Genomic DNA, 16,333 nt, shown 5'->3' with positions numbered 1-16,333 from the left:
TTGGAAGTGTGGCAGACCTTAAACATGCCATTCAAAACAAATACAAGATTGCTATTCAGCATCAGGTACTTGTGGTCAATGGAGGAGAATGCATGGCTGCAGATAGAAGAGTGTGTACCTACAGTGCTGGGACGGTAGGTATCCAAGGCCCTTTTGTACAGGGATAGTCCACCTTCACATCAGAAAGGGAGCTGGGACTCATTGTTCAAAAGCAGTGTTTTTCTGCTTAATTTATTGAGGGCAGTGTGCATGTTCCATGTATATAACATTTTATGCATTTTTTTAAACATAGGACACAAATCCAATTTTTCTTTTTAACAAAGAAATGATCTTATGTGACCGTGCACCTGCTATTCCTAAAACGACCTTTTCAACAGAAAATGACATGGAAATAAAAGTTGAGGAGTCTCTTATGATGCCTGCAGTTTTTCATACTGTTGCTTCAAGGACACAACTTGCAGTGGTAAGATATAAACCAATACAAAGATTTTTTAACAGATTAACTGATTGTTCCTAAAAGCCTTCAAATCTAAATAGCAGAGTGTCTGAATTATATAGCAAGCATTCCAAAATACCAGTTTTATGAAAATGTGTTTTGTGGTTAGTCTGTTAATTTTCAGGACCGTAACATCACTACTCAGTCTACCTGACAAGTACAGAGTGTATGAGCTCTTGGAAATTGACTTGGTCAGCTTCTCTCTTGGATAATAATAATATATACAATAATTATTGTTGAATATTGTTTGTTTTTATTTTGTTTTGTTTTTGATGATACTGAGGATTGAACCTAGGGCCTTGTACATGTTACGCAAACACTTTACCACTGAGCCACATTCCTAGCTCCTCTTTTGAACATTCTTTAATTGTAAAGTCCCTGTGTTAGAATAGACAGATAGAGCTCATCAAATATCTCTGAAAGTGCAAAAATTATTGCACTTTTTTTGGTCAGTGGCGGGTATGCTGGGGATTAAACCCAGGAATGTGTTACTACTGAGCTATTCCCCCAGCCCTTTATATTTTATTTTGAGATAGGGTCTCACTAAGTTGCTGAGGCTGGCCTTGAACTGATGATCCTTTTGTCTCAGCCTCCACATTGCTGGATTACAGGCATGTGTCATCATGGCCTAATAAAATTATAATTCTTTTTTCACTATCTGTGTTTTAGTTCCCAGAGAAACAATATTCTTTCCATCATATACCTCATATACCGATACTTGAAAGTTTCTGTAAAGTATTTACCAGTCTTTGATTTCCTTTTTTAATTCGCTGTTTACCTTCAGTGACATTATGTATTCCAAGTGATTAGTAAGTCATATTTTGCTTTCAGATATGAAAAAATGTCTTAAAACCAATGAAGTAAAAGTATTACCTTTTGTAAAAATAAACTGGTAACATTTACTAGATGTATGCTTTAGTTAGTGAAACTGATAGGAACTTGTTTTAATGTAGCATATGCATTTGTGAAATGACCTTATTTTCACACAGAGTACAATAAAAAAGGAAATAACTTCATCTTTCCTTGGTACATTCAAATAAAGAGTCCAAAAATGCTTTTGAGAGTATAAGTTTTTTAAAAAGAAAATTCTCTAAACTGAATTTATATAATAGAATACTTGAGAGACTTATTTGGTTGAAGATATGGATACTACATTGTTAGAAAATATGAAATGTGAAATATGGGTGGATATATAATCAAATGATTAGAGAAAAAAGCAAATAAAACTTACATCAATAAAGGCATGAAATAGTGACAAAGTGTTGTACAAAGATAAGATAAAAGGGCAAAAGTATATTCATGTATCCAGAAGTCATTTAATATGAGCTGGCATGATTTCTTAATTCATGATATTAAAAAGGTTGAAAACCCACAGAAAAAATGAGAGGGACATTGCTATTGAAATACTTTATTATCAATCTGAGATTCAAGTGGCAAAAGTATGTACAAGTGCCACATAGTCTAAATATCATTTCATAATTAGAATAGATCACTCCTTCAAGAAGTTGATTGTACATCTGGGGCAGGGAAAATACAAGGTAAACCTGAGATATCTTGTACCAGAAAACAAGCATAGTGTCTAATAAAAGCCTTTCCACAAGACACACAATAATGGGAATAGCAAGAAAATCATAAAAAGAATTCTTGAAATAGAAGGCAGTAAAAAACGTAGACATAAACTATTCTGACAACATTTATTGGTGCAGGTTTACATGTAAAGAAGCATTCTAAAGATTTCATCTGGCCTGTGCACAAGTGGTTCATAATCCCAGTAACTTGGGAGCCTGAGGCAGGAGGATTGCAAGTGCCAAGCTGGATACAGCAATTTATTGAAGCCCGCAGCAACTTAGCAAGACCCTGCCTCAAAGTAAAAATTAAAAAGCCTGAGGATATAGGTTAGTGGTTAAACCCCCCTGGGTTCAATCCCCAGTATCTCCCTCCACCCCCACCCCCCAAAGAAAGGGATTTCCTTTGGGCATGAATTAAGGAAGAAGTAGAAAGAATAATAAGGGATCATAGTGGTAGAAAGTAAACACATTTGAAGACCTAATACTCTTAAGGGGTATACAAGAAGAATAGAACTTGGAATAACAATTTCATTAATCTACCAAAATATAAAAAGTAAAATAATAGAAAAATTAAATATTAAACATGAAATATAAAATATTTAACAGATCTCTCTTTCTAAACCATATATTACTATACATCGCCTCTTATTGGAATTTATATAAATGGAATAATTTGTTTCGGGGAAGTATGCAATACCGCAGATATAACCCCGGGTGCTCTGCAACTGAGTTATATCCTTAGCCCTTTTTAGTTTTTTTAGATTAGGTCTCTCTTAGTAGCCCAGGCTGTCCTTAAACTTGTGGTCCTCTTGCTGCAGCTTCTCAGGTAGCTGAGGTGTGCACCTCTGCACCTGGCAGAAATCCTGTAAATTTGCATTCTTTTATGTCTGGTGTCTGTTATTCAACATTATGTTCCTGAGATTCATTCAGGACTCTTACATACATACTTATTGCTGTCTAATATTCCATTATACAAATAATATTCCTGAGATTTATTCATACTACTGCATACATATTTATTGCTGTCTAGTGTTCCATTGTACAAATAATGACACACCACAATTTATTTAACTACTGGTCAGTAGGGAGATTGTTTTGAATTTGGGACTTTTGTGTCTTAAGATTGCTGCGAATAAGCTTGTTCAATGCACATTTATTTGCATTTATATAAACTATGGGGCATCTGACATGAAACACGAGCATCTTATTGACATCCTAAATGCTTAGAGACTATTTTATTTCTTTTAATTTATTTGTTTTATTTATTTTGATACAAGTAAACTGTTGGTACATTGCTATAGCAATTTGCCTGTGACAATTTGAAGTTATGATTTTATATCCTTTCTTTATCTTTCCCATTCTACTTTATTAACTTTTTCCGAGTTATCAGTCTTTTTGGGAGTGGGGTACTGGGAATTCAACCCAGGGGTCCTGTACAGCTGAGCAACATTCCCAGCCCTTTTCTGTCTCTCTCTCTCTCTCTCTCTCTCTCTCTCTCTCTCTCTCTCTCTTTTTGGAGACAAGGTCTCATGAAGTTCCTTAGTGCCTCCAGGCTAGACTTGAATTTGCAATCCTCCTGCCTCAGCCTCCTGAATGATTGGTATTATAGTTGTATTAAAGGCATATTTAATGATGCTCTTCCTTGTTGAAGAAATCTTAAGAAGGTCACTGTTTTCTCCAAGTTTGTTCTTCCCTTAGTATTTTCTAAGTGTTTAATCTTTTGGCCCTCTCCTTGTTCTTTTCCTCCAGACTATTTGTTCCTCTCCAGGAACAAATAGTGTTTATTTTCTTAATATAGCTACTGTATTTTCTTCCAGTCTAGTGAAATTCTTCTTTCCTTGACTTTGTTCATATTCTCTTAATACCTCAATTCTTAAGTGAAATGCTCTCCCTTTCAGAATGTCTTCATTTTTCTGTGTCTCTTTTAACTTTTCTGTATCTTCTTATAAAAGTCACCAGTTAGAATAATCACATTTTCCTAGTAAGCTAAAAATCTTCTGTAACAGAGGACTTCTTTTATTCATATATATCCTACATTGCAGTTTCTACTTGAAAATACTTTGATTCTTTAATTTTTTGAATTGAACTTCAAACATCTAAAGATAATTGTTCTATTTACATAAAATAGTTTTAGGAATCCCCATTAAATTATGCAGTGTATTACATTAATCTATAAGTTGATAATGTATTTCTGTCCTTAGTTTTTGCCTTTTGCAAAAATTGTTTTTAAGAAGTGTTTGCTTTTAAAGATAACTTTTCAGAGGACAGTAATGTTTGAGACAGTACATATTAGTCATCAGTCAAATTATAGGGAACCCCAGTGTTTTATTTTCCAGAAGCAACATCTTCTGGAATGTTTCTTAGAATACCTGCTCAGAAACACATCTGAGTTATTTTTAAGTTATTATAGAAATGAACAATAAGATAGTTTTTTTTAAGACAATTTCTTTAAAATGTGCTTATGAATTCATGAAAGTATGTTCATAGACATATGCAAATATGTTCATGTAAACCATTGCCTTTTTTATTGTGTTCTTTTTCTTGTTCATTATAGGAAATGTATGAAGTTGCCAAGAAACTTTGTTCTTTTTGCGAAGGTCTTGTCCATGATGAACATCTTCAACACCAAGGCTGGGCTGCAATCATGGCCAATCTGGAGGACTGTTCAAATTCATACCAAAAGCTACTTTTCAAGTTTGAAAGTATTTATTCAAATTATCTGCAATCCATAGAAGACATCAAGTTAAAACTTACTCAGTATGTTTACCATTAAATGGATAATAACGTGTAAAATGCTTTGAGAATATATCAGTAGATTTAATTACTCTGTTTTTTGTATGCCATACACTTACTTGAAGTTCATTTTTTTGAGTCTTTTTTGTACCAAGGATTGAACCCTGGGGGACTTAACCATTGAGCCATATCCCCAACACTTTTTAGGTTTTATTTAGTGACAGAGTCTCACTAAATTGCTTAAGGCCTCAGCCTTCCCAGCTGTTGCAATTACAGGCATGTGCCACTGTACCGACCTTTTTTGAGTCTTTGGATATGCTTTATACATTGTAGTTTTTATAGATTTACAGGTTTATATATTTATAATTTAAAATTTATGGTTTCTTTTACTCTATATAGTCTCCCTTTTTTGAATTATTTTAATTATAAAAAGGCTTAAAATACTTTTGAAATAATTTAGAAGACTGAGAGTCTTTGCTCATTTTTTCTTTTCTTATAAAGCAAAGTCAAGATGTAATGCATCTAATAGAAATGCAAAAGTTATTAGAAAATGAACAGACCAGGAAAAATTTAAGTTCTGTTTTAAATATTGACATCTCAGTATAGGTTTAAGACTGAAAGAAGCCATTTTGTTTTGGCTCATATAGATAACCTCGTCTTTGCATAGAAGCACATGTAACATGATCTTCTTGTTTTGAAGAAAGGGCTACAATTAATATAAAACTAGAGCAGTAATGAAACGTGAAAACAGCACTTGTGTTCAAGAGCATATAAGTACATTTTCAGGATTTTGTGTTCAGATTTTTATTGTTCATCTGGTAGTTTTTTATTGCCTTGACCTTGAATTAGAGGCAAGTAGCATGTATATTCTTCTTACTTGCTTTCTACTGCTTGCCTTACCTCCTCTCTGGTATCTCTGTTTTGTCATATGAATGACAAAAGGTTTCAGCCTTAAATTGAAATAAAAGAAATTGTGGAAAGAGAATGAGTAAATTAAGACTAGAAGGTTCTTTTTAAAAGCTTATATAACAACCTTTTCAAGTAACTATTTTTTTGGAGAGTTGTTTTAACTGTTAATTTAGCATAGGGACCAGCACTATTTTACATATGGTTTCATGAAATTATCAAGATTTCATTTTCCCTGTCCTTTCAATGGCATTAATCTGTCTGTTTTTTGGAGGTGTGATATAAGAGTTTTTATTCTGAGATTGTTAATTTTTGTTGTACTTTCAGTATCCTAAATTATCGTAAATATTTCTGATTAACTTAAAGACAAAGTATTGTACTCCAAGGGACTGCTATGGTAAATCTTGGTAAATTTGAATTTTTATGTCTCAGATTTGATAAAAGACAAATGCCTACTTTGTAGTATACTCAAATCTAGTTTTACTTTAGATTGGAATATTAATGTTAATGATAACTTCTTTCTGCTAGACTTCTTATTGTGAACAGATTGCTTATAACTACCTTATGTATAATATGATAGTTGGTGAGATTTGTGTGTGATAATAAATGTGATTTTATTCAAATTTGCTAATCAGAGCAGTCTCATAGTTTTACTGACAGATCTTTTGTATTTTAAGTTTAGGAACTGCTGTTTCAGTAATGGCCAAGATTCCACTGTTGGAGTGCCTAACCAGACATAGTTACAGGGAATGTTTGGGAAGACTGGATTCTTTAAATGAAAATGAAGGCTCAGAAAAGGCTGAGATGAAACGATCCACTGAACTGGTGCTTTCTCCTGATATGCCTAGAACAACTAACACATCCTTGTTAACCTCATTTCACAAGTCAGTGGAACATGTAGCCCCAGATACTACAGATGATGAAAGTGGCAAAGAAATTAGGGAATCTTGTCAAAGTACTGTCCAGCAAGATGAAACTTCAGTAGATACTAAAGACGGTGATCTGCCTTTTTTTAATGTTTCTTTGTTAGACTGGATAAATGTTCAAGATAGACCTAACGATGTGGAATCTTTGGTCAGGAAGTGCTTTGATTCTATGAGCAGGGTAAGTAATGTTAACTTGACACTTCCTATATCAATTAACTTTATATTACTTATTATGTAATGGAAGAATGGGTATTATGTTGTGGTGGAAACATTGTGCCTTAGATTGGAATTTCCTAGGTTGAATCAGAAATTATTATTTCACTTGTAATTTTATTCTATTTGTTCCTTTCTTTCGGTACCAGAGATTGAACCAGGGTAGATTAATCACTAAGCTACACCCCCAGCCCTTATTATTTTTTATTTTAAGACAGAGTCTCGCTAAATTACCGAGGGTGTCGCTAAGTTGTTGAGGCTGGCTCTGAACTTGCAATCCTTTTTCCTTAGCTTCCTAAGCACTACTGTGCCCAATGTAATCTCATTTATGAATTGATTGTAAATCTGTGAAGATTATTTGAGATTATGTAGGTAAAATTTTTGTGTAGTGAGAATGATTTTCATGCAATAAACTAAATAGATTTTGGTTAGTTAGGGATAAATCAGTACCACCTAAAAGAAGATAATTATTTCCATCCCCCTGAAAATCTCTTTGTGCCCTTTCCCAGTCACTATGTGCAAAGGGAATCTCCTTTTGACTTTTTAAAGAAGAAATTTTAAACACTGTGTCTTCTTTAAAATTCAATATTAAGAAATTGTGGGTTTAGTTATATTTTCTTATGATACCTGGGGATTAAATTCTCTCTCTCCATATCTGATCCATTTGATACAGAACATTTGAAGCCATAGAGTAAGTTGAAGGGGAACATGTTTTAGTGATGGAAAATATTAAGTGTCTTGATTGTTTCTGCTTTCAAAATATAGTGGTTAGAATAGTTAAACTTTTCTTGTGAGCATCTCATTTGGAAAAGTGACATGATCCTTTTATTCACTATTTAGAGAATGGAAACATTGACTAGGTTACCTAGAAGATAACATATGCAGTTCTTATTGAAATGATAAGACATATAAAATGAAAAACTTAAACATCTAGGTTTCTCAAATCTTTTCAGTATCTCTTTCCTTGATGACATCCAGTAGGGTAGGTATTTCATTCAATTAAGATATTGGCTGATTCAACCAATTTTGTAATATATTTGGCATTGATTACTGCCCAAAATGAACAAAAACAGGTTAATTTCATGTTCCTGCTTAAACAATTAACATTTTAGCAAGCTAAAAATTCTATTTATGATTATGGGTAATAAACCTTTGATTGTTTGTCTTGTGGTTTTGTTTGGTTGGTTGTTTTTTTGTTGCTGGGATGCTGAGCAAGCACTCAACCACTGAGCCATGTCCCCAGTGCTTAACCTATGATTGTGATCAGGGTAATTGAAGTGTCCTTTTTTTTTTTTTTTTTAAATAATTAAAATTGTACCAGAAGTCAAAACAGTACTATAGACTTTGAGAAAAACCTGAAAATGACTTTTGAGTTTCCATGTTTCAGTGCAAAATCTAGCAGTCGTAGGTTTTGTTTACTTTATATGAGAAGAGGAATGATATTCTTCCTTAATGTCACATCTGCTAATATCTACAGAAAAAGGGAAGTTAGTTATACTGTTATTAACAAGTGACTACATTATTGGCTTCTTAGGTTAATGCTTGCTTATAACCCAAAGTCTTGGTGACATTTTACATGCTCATTACATTGTGAAAGCAAAAGTAAACTTTTATTTGGTTACACTTGTTTCCTATAAAATTATTTAATATGACTTTACTATAATGCAGCATTCATCAATTGAATATGCATTTTAGTACAAAAATAAATTTGTTCTTAAGCAGTGAAATCCCATTTTGTAAAATTTCATATGATAGTCTATTGTGTTTTTATACAGTATGTGCTGTTCTGCATTGCTTTAAAAAAGGTACTTTGCCATGACGTTTTTGTTTTCCTAATATTTGTCTTTTCCTAGTAATTTCATGATATCATCAGTGGTCTTTCTCTGTAAGATTGATCTGAACATGAAATTTCATTTCACTGGAGATTTTCATTTTATACACATTTTCAAAGTAATTGTTCAAAACAACTAACTAACTTGATATTATATGGTGGCACTAGTGCTGTGCCACCGAAGTGATTTTAGAAAAAAAAGGTTCTTCCTCTAAAAGCAAATTCTGCCTTCAATTTCACAGACCAATTCTATTTGCAGCAGTCTTTCTAACTGTGTTTGCAGTGTATACTTTCAGTTGCCAAATTTATATACCTTTCCCAGAAAATTAGTAGCCACATAGATATTTTGGAATTTCGAATTTGAATTCCCAGAGGCTCACATCCCAGCTCTGGCATTCATTTATTACTCCTGTTGTCCATTTTAAATCACTTAACAATTTGACTTTCCAGTTTTATATTTGTGTGTATTGATGGATGCAAATTTGGTGAATTATTAATTTGTCCCACAATTTTCATCTATCAGTAATATTTTATAATTGTTCCTTTATTTTGTAGATCCATGTTTTCTTAGATTTCACTGTGTTGTCACTAGAATGAATGTTATGTGTTTTATTTCATAATAGAAGGAAGAGTGATTTCTTCTTATGATTTAATCACTGAAAGTATGTGCACTTAACTCATTTCTAAACTGCCCACATTAATGTCTTGTCTTTTAGCAAACTGATCATGATCTTATTTTTTTTGTTTTTTTTTAAACAAGGGGTTGAACCCAAGGACACTTAACCACTGAGCCACATCCCCAGGCCCTGCCTCCACATTTTTTTTTTTTTTTTTTTTAATTTTGAGACAGCATCTCACGAAATTGCTGAGGCTGACTTTGAACTTGGGGTCCTCCTGCCTCAGCCTGAGCCTCATGACCTCCTGGGATTACAGGCTTTCACCACCATGCCCAACTCTTAAGGAAGATTTTGTTTGCCCTCATGGAGGGGGCAGGTTTAAAGGCAGAATAGTTAGTAAATGAGCCGGTAGGAAATGAAAAGTTGTACCCCATTTGTGTGTAGTGAATCAAAATGCAGTCTGTAAAAATTAAAATAAGAGCTGGTAGGAAACTTTCTTATTTGGCTAGGTACAGTGGTAAGCAACTGTAATTCCAGCTACTTGAACCTGAAGCAGGAAGATCTGACCACAAATTCAAGACTTGCCCTGCCAAATTAGGGAGACCTTCTTTCAAAATAAAATAATACAATAAAATAAATTTGCCAGTAAGTGGAACTGGAGAATATCATGCTGAGTGAAATAAGCCAATCCCAAAAAAACAAAGACCAAATGTTCTGGTATGTGGATGCTCAACCACAACAGAGGGTGGGGAAGGGAAAAATAGAAGTCCATTGGATTAGACAAAGGGGAACAAAGAGAAGGGAGGGGGAGGGAAATAGGAATGACAGTAGACTTAATCAGATATAACTTTCATAGCCTTCTGTTTGAATACAGGATCAGGGTAACTTCCCTTCATGTAAAAACCATAAGATCCTAATTATAATAAGTTATACTCTATGTATGTATAATTTGCCAAAATACATTCTACTGTCATGTATAACTCAAAAGAACAAACACAATTTAAAAAGCGGGGGCGTAGTTCAGTGGTAGAACACTTTCCTAACATTGATAGATCCTATGTTCAATGCCTGGTACAGGGGAGGGTCTGGAGGGTGGAGTAACTTTTATTTTTACAATTTCTTCTCTAAGGTAATGATGTTGAGTGTCTGTGATGTAGATGTTGAGAAAGAGTCCAAGAGTAAAAATCACTGTAGTATAGCAGTAAGTGTTGAATATTGTTTGCTAGGTAATTATTAATATGATTTTGTGGTTTAAATGTACACCAAAGATTGTTTTCATTATCATTACCTATGGATAAGTGGAATAAAATCATTTTTATATAAACTGTAAATCTCTTTCATATTTCTAGTTGTAGTTATAATGTATTTTCAAGTGAATTATGAAATACAGAAACACGAGGAACCTTGGTTTATCTTCCTGAAGTTTTCACTATTATAAATTTATCTATAGTTGTAATTTGGTCCAAATTGAAAATTTGAACCAATTTTAATCATTTTCAGTCCTTTTCTCTCCCTAATATTATATAGCTGGTCTTTGGTCTTCACAATACTACAGAATGGAAATATATGTACATTTGACTCAAGTTATTATCACAAGTTTGAGAAAACATGGACAAAAACACTAGTATTGTGTGAAGTGAGTGTGCAGTACTGTCTTAACAGATTGGTATTATTAAGTTACTGTCTTAACTTTTTGGTATTATTAGAAATGTATCTCTTTGCTGGCCACAGTAGCAAACACAAGTAATCTTGGTGACTTTGGGAGACTAGGACTAGGAAAGATGTATTACAAACTCCAGACTAGCCTTGGCAACTTGTCTCAAAACAAAAAAAATAAAATAAAAAGGCCTGGGGCTCAGTGGTAGATTGCCCATGGGTTCAATCTCTAGTACCACCATTGTTAAGGGAACCTCAGGGTAGTCCCTTATTAACTATGCTGAACTTTTGATAATAATAATGAAACAATTGTTCAGTTTTAACTACTTTTGTATGATCTTTGTATATAGGGCGTACTGTACATAAAATAAAGTCATAGTCTTTTTGACTGCAGAACTCAGGGGACAGCATGAAGGAGATGGTGGTATTTGACTAGGATCTTTCTACAGAGAAAGAGATAGTATAAAACAGTGAGCTAATATAAGTGATACTAAGAAAAATCAGAGGTACAAAAGCCCAGGCTTTGCCTTGAAGTGATAGGCAATTTAGTTTGAAATGACAGACCTAGGAAGATTTAACTACTATCAGATCACTGTAGCATTAACTATATTCTACATTTATTCATGTTATTTGTGGGCATAAAAAGACTATTTGTGGTTTATATTGGAAGAAAACTATGGTAAGTCAATAATAGAAGAGTAACATTGTTGATATCCACATGTAGATATTAACAGGCATTCAGAAGTAGTCTAAGAATTTATGAATCTGGTTGGAATTAAACTATCTGTGGGAGTTACCACCATTAGTGGTTGTACTCATTGTTGAAATCATACAGAGAAGGGTTAGAATGAATAAAGGCAGTGTCCTATATATAATGATTAGACAGAGGAAAAGTATCTGTTAAGGAAAGGTGCTCTTAAGGAACCAGCAGAGGTAATGTTCCCAAACTTGCAGAGTTTGAAAAAGTTTGTCTGCTATGCTAAATGTATAAGAGCCTCAAATGAGTCTTTTGGTGATCTTTGACCAAACAGTTTTAATGGAAAATCTTTCAAGGGAAAGGGAACAGTGAAGATTTTTTAGGTTACATGAATTCTATCAGATTTATAGAATTAAGCCAGAAAACAGGAGATATTAAAAAAGTAAGAGTATCAAACCAAATTCTTGAAGTAAAGAAGAATAAAGTTTTACTTTGTTTCCAAGATGAGGTAACATTGACTAAAGAAATTAATATATATTGGAGAGAAGTTGGAATGAGTTATTATTGACCAAGCAATGAGTTTGAGACATGAACCCTGCCATATTTGTAAGACCTTCATGATAAATTTTCTGTTGGATATTGAAAACTGATTGAACTGTGGCATTGAATTGAAATATGTGACTTTTAGAACTATATTTTCTTAGTTAAGTATTATAGTATATTCATTATCAATTTTGGATTATATGCATTCTGTTGAATTTCTGTGAATATATAACTTATATTTACAGTGCTTTTTTTTTCTCTTTCAGTGTCATTTTTATTTCTCAGAGGTTATATATCAAAATAGTGTGAAATGTGTATAAAACTCTTTGCTGAAAATTTTTATTCATGTGTTTCCTTGTCATTTAGCTTGACCCAAAGATTATTCGCCCATTTATAGTTGAATGCCATCAAACAATTGCCAAACTTGATAATCAGAATATGAAAGCCATTAAAGGGCTTGAAGATCGGCTATATGCCCTGGATCAGATGATTGCTAGCTGTGGCCGACTGGTGAATGAACAGAAAGAGCTCGCTCAGGTACCTATTTCTGATTTCTCTTAGAAAAAAGATTTTGTAGTTTGTCTATATACATTAGTTTATGTGCAGAATCAACTTGGCGAGCACCATGTTTTCACTTTCTTCTTCGGTGTTGGTAATATATTATTATTGTTTCAATGTAATAGACAATAAGGCACATTCCTAACGGAATGATGACTAGCTGTAGTTAGCCATTTGTTAATGTTTTATATTTGTTGTTCATTTTCCAATTCTACAGATCTATATAGTTTCAAATTTTCTTTCAAAATATTGTCTTATCCATCATCTCTATAATCATATTTTAGCATACAATATTTAAAAATTTTGTATCTGTTAGCTTTATTACCTGTGCCTGAGGCTGTTTATATTTTTATTGTTTCCTTAGTTTTGATTCCTGGGATCTTGCCTTTTCATGTCCTTGATTATTTTTTAAAGAAGAACTAAAGAATATTATGATCTTTTGTTCTCCTAGATCTTCTATACCTAAAGCTACAGGTTACTGTTACTAAACAAAAAACTTTTGATCTTTTACTGATCTTTTTAAAGATCATTTTGATCTTTTTAAAGATCATTCCTGATCTTTTACTCTTTCTCCTGGATCATTCTTTTTTAACCCTGCATAGAATCAGTCATGATTATTTAACCAGTCTTCCTTTGATCATTTAGGCTATAAATTTTTTTTTCTTACTACAAATATTGTTTAAATATCTCAACATCTATTTTTATGTCCATATTCTAATTTTTTTTCAGGCACAGTCTCAAAATAACTAGACTAAGGTGTTTGTGCATTTTAAATATTCATGATGTATAATGCCTTGCAAAGAGGCAAAACCAAAATCAGTATTTTCAGTGTATAACAAAAGTAATTTTCCCTTATCAGTGTTTTTCCTCTGAATTGCTATGTGCCAAATTTGCTTTATGTTAATGATTTTATGAGAATTTATCATAACTGAGCCAGGCATGGTGGTGCATACCTAGCTATAATCCCAGCAACTCAGGAGTCTTGCAAGTTCAAGACCAACCTGGGCAACTTAGTGAGATCCTTTCTTTCTTTTTTTCTTTCTTTTGTATCAGGGATTGAACCCTGGAGTGCTTAACCATGGAGCCACATCCCAGCCCTTTTTTTATATTTTATTTAGGGACAGGGTGTCACTGAGTTGCTTAGGGCTTCATTAAGTAAGCTGAGATTGGTTTGAACTCATGATCCTCCTATCTCAGCCTCCCAAGCTGCTGGGATTACAGGCATGCGCCACTGTGCCCAGCTAGATCTTTTCTTAAAATAGGAGTTAAAAAGGGGCTTAGTGATATGCCCTCGGGTTCAATCCTCAGTTTAAAAAATATGAAAAAAAATGAATTTTAGCGTATCTGTTGTACAGGTTATATTTCAGCTGTTAAGAATGTCATGGATAAGTGATATCTTCTGGATCTCCTTGTTTTTTCTAATTTGAAAAATACAACAAATTTAGTCAAGCAAGGGTTCCTTAATTCTAAGTATTGTCATGAATGCATTTATTATATCAGAAAACTACTGGGCTTTAAAATCTTGTTTGAGGACTGGAGATAGAGCCTAGTGGTAAAGCATTTGCTAGCATTTGGTAAGGCTTTAAGTTCAATTCCTAGCACCACTAAAACAAACACCCTGTTTGAAGATAGAACAATTCATGTTTTTTTTTTTTTTTTTTTTTTTTTTTTTTTCCGGGAGAAAGGGATGAGTACCAGGAATTGAACTCAGGGGCACTTGACCACTGAGCCACATCCTTAACCCTATTTTGTATTTTATTTAGAGATAGGGTCTCACAGAGTTGCTTAGCACCTTGGCATTACTGAGGCTGACTTTGAACTCGAGAACCTCATGCCTCAGCCTCCTGAGCTGCTGGGATTTCAGGCATGCGCCACCACGCCCAGCATGATTTGTGTTTAATGGAGATTTTTCTCTTAACTGAATGTTCATGTCATTCTTGAAACACAACTAAACGTCCTTTAAAATGTCTTTTCTCTAAGGGATTTTTAGCTAATCAGATGAGAGCTGAAAACTTGAAGGATGCATCTGTGTTACCTGATTTGTGCCTGAGTCATGCAAATCAGTTGATGATTATGTTGCAAAATCATAGAAAACTGTTGGATATTAAACAGAAGTGTACCACTGCCAAACAAGAGCTAGCAAATAATCTACATGTCAGACTAAAGTAAGTGATTCTGTCATAACTAATTTAGGATCTTTAGACTTGATATGTATTTCTCCCCAGTGATATAAGTTGTTTTGCCCTACCACTGTATTTGAATATTGTTTAACCTTGGGGTTAGTCTATTTTTATTGCACATTAATATCATGATTTCCTTAGACCACACAAAAATAAATTATTTTTCGCAAACTTTTGTGGCTATTTATAATAATGGATTTTATTCTATAGATGGTGTTGTTTTGTGATGCTACATGCTGATCAAGATGGAGAGAAATTGCAAGCTTTGCTCCGCCTTGTAATAGAGCTGTTGGAAAGAGTCAAAATTGTTGAAGCTCTTAGTACAGTTCCTCAGATGTACTGCTTAGCTGTTGTTGAGGTTGTAAGGAGAAAAATGTTCATTAAACACTACAGGGAGGTATGCAGTTGATTTCCTTTTAATTGTGTTTAAACATTAGTGAATCGATATGTTTCTGACATTAGCTTCCCTCTTCCAGTGGGCTGGTGCTTTAGTCAAAGATGGAAAGAGATTGTATGAAGCTGAAAAGTCTAAAAGGGAATCCTTTGGGAAATTATTTAGTAAGTGTTCTTCATTCACAACTTTATTTACTTTTTTAAAGGAAAAAAGGAAGTTTCTGTTTCATGCATATAAATTATTTATAGTATTGAACTGTATGTAGGTGATATTGAAATCTAGGGAAATAGTCTTTATTTGTAGAATTGAATCTATTGTTAAGTTTTAAATATGAAGCATTACCTAGCTTTAATTTAGCACTTCAAATCAGATTTTTTTTAACCTTAAACTAATGTTCCAAAATAACCATTTGTATAATTTCTTTATACAGGGAAGTCTTTTTTAAGAAACCGTCTGTTTCGGGGACTGGACTCCTGGCCCCCTTCCTTTTGTGTATGTATTTATTTTCTAACTATGAGTACAGTTGTACACTCTAAAATCTTTTGTCCTAGAAGTGGCAACATTTATCAGAAACAGAAATTGTTATACTTTTTTATAATCAATGTAAAAATGTGTTTGGCTTTGAAAGTCAGATGGCATAAAGCTTTAGGATATATTCATAATTTTGATCAAGAGTCTTCATCACCCAGGAGGATACTTCATATTACATTATTAGGATTAGTAGGAATAGAATATCTTATTTATTATTGTTAGCTTTTCCCTCCTTCCTTCCCTTCCCTCTCTTTGTCTTCTTTCTTTCTTCTGCCATTCCATTCCCCTCCCCTTTTTCATTTTCTTTTTTTTTTTTTTTCTTCTTTTTTTTGCCTTTTGTTATATTTACCTCTTCCTCTTCTCCCCCCTCAATTCCTCCCTCTTACTTTGACAAATCAGAATGGGGCACAGGGACTCCTCAGTAATTCCTGAAAAATAAACCATGATAAATTAGTTTGGTGTATTACTAAGCCTATGTTCCATA

General features: G+C 33.4%; 1 protein-coding gene across 2 annotated transcripts in view; it reads left to right on the top strand.

Annotated features, from left to right (window-relative positions):
* Positions 1-16,333, top strand: part of RB1CC1 (RB1 inducible coiled-coil 1) — a 71,712-nt gene that overhangs the window by 29,440 nt on the left and 25,939 nt on the right. For both annotated transcript variants that reach the window (XM_079136389.1, XM_079136388.1), the window contains exons 4-12: positions 8-134; positions 293-463; positions 4,619-4,821; positions 6,381-6,807; positions 12,553-12,723; positions 14,725-14,909; positions 15,135-15,321; positions 15,401-15,482; positions 15,749-15,810. In XM_079136389.1, the coding sequence (XP_078992515.1) occupies positions 8-134; positions 293-463; positions 4,619-4,821; positions 6,381-6,807; positions 12,553-12,723; positions 14,725-14,909; positions 15,135-15,321; positions 15,401-15,482; positions 15,749-15,810 (1,615 nt within the window). The remainder of the gene's footprint in view (positions 1-7; positions 135-292; positions 464-4,618; positions 4,822-6,380; positions 6,808-12,552; positions 12,724-14,724; positions 14,910-15,134; positions 15,322-15,400; positions 15,483-15,748; positions 15,811-16,333) is intronic.

The sequence above is a fragment of the Sciurus vulgaris genome (assembly GCF_902686455.1).
Source record: "Sciurus vulgaris genome assembly, chromosome: 1".
Taxonomy (NCBI): Eukaryota; Metazoa; Chordata; class Mammalia; order Rodentia; family Sciuridae; genus Sciurus; species Sciurus vulgaris.
The sequence above is the reverse complement of the archived record's forward strand: the minus strand, read 5'-3'. Positions and strand labels throughout refer to the sequence as shown.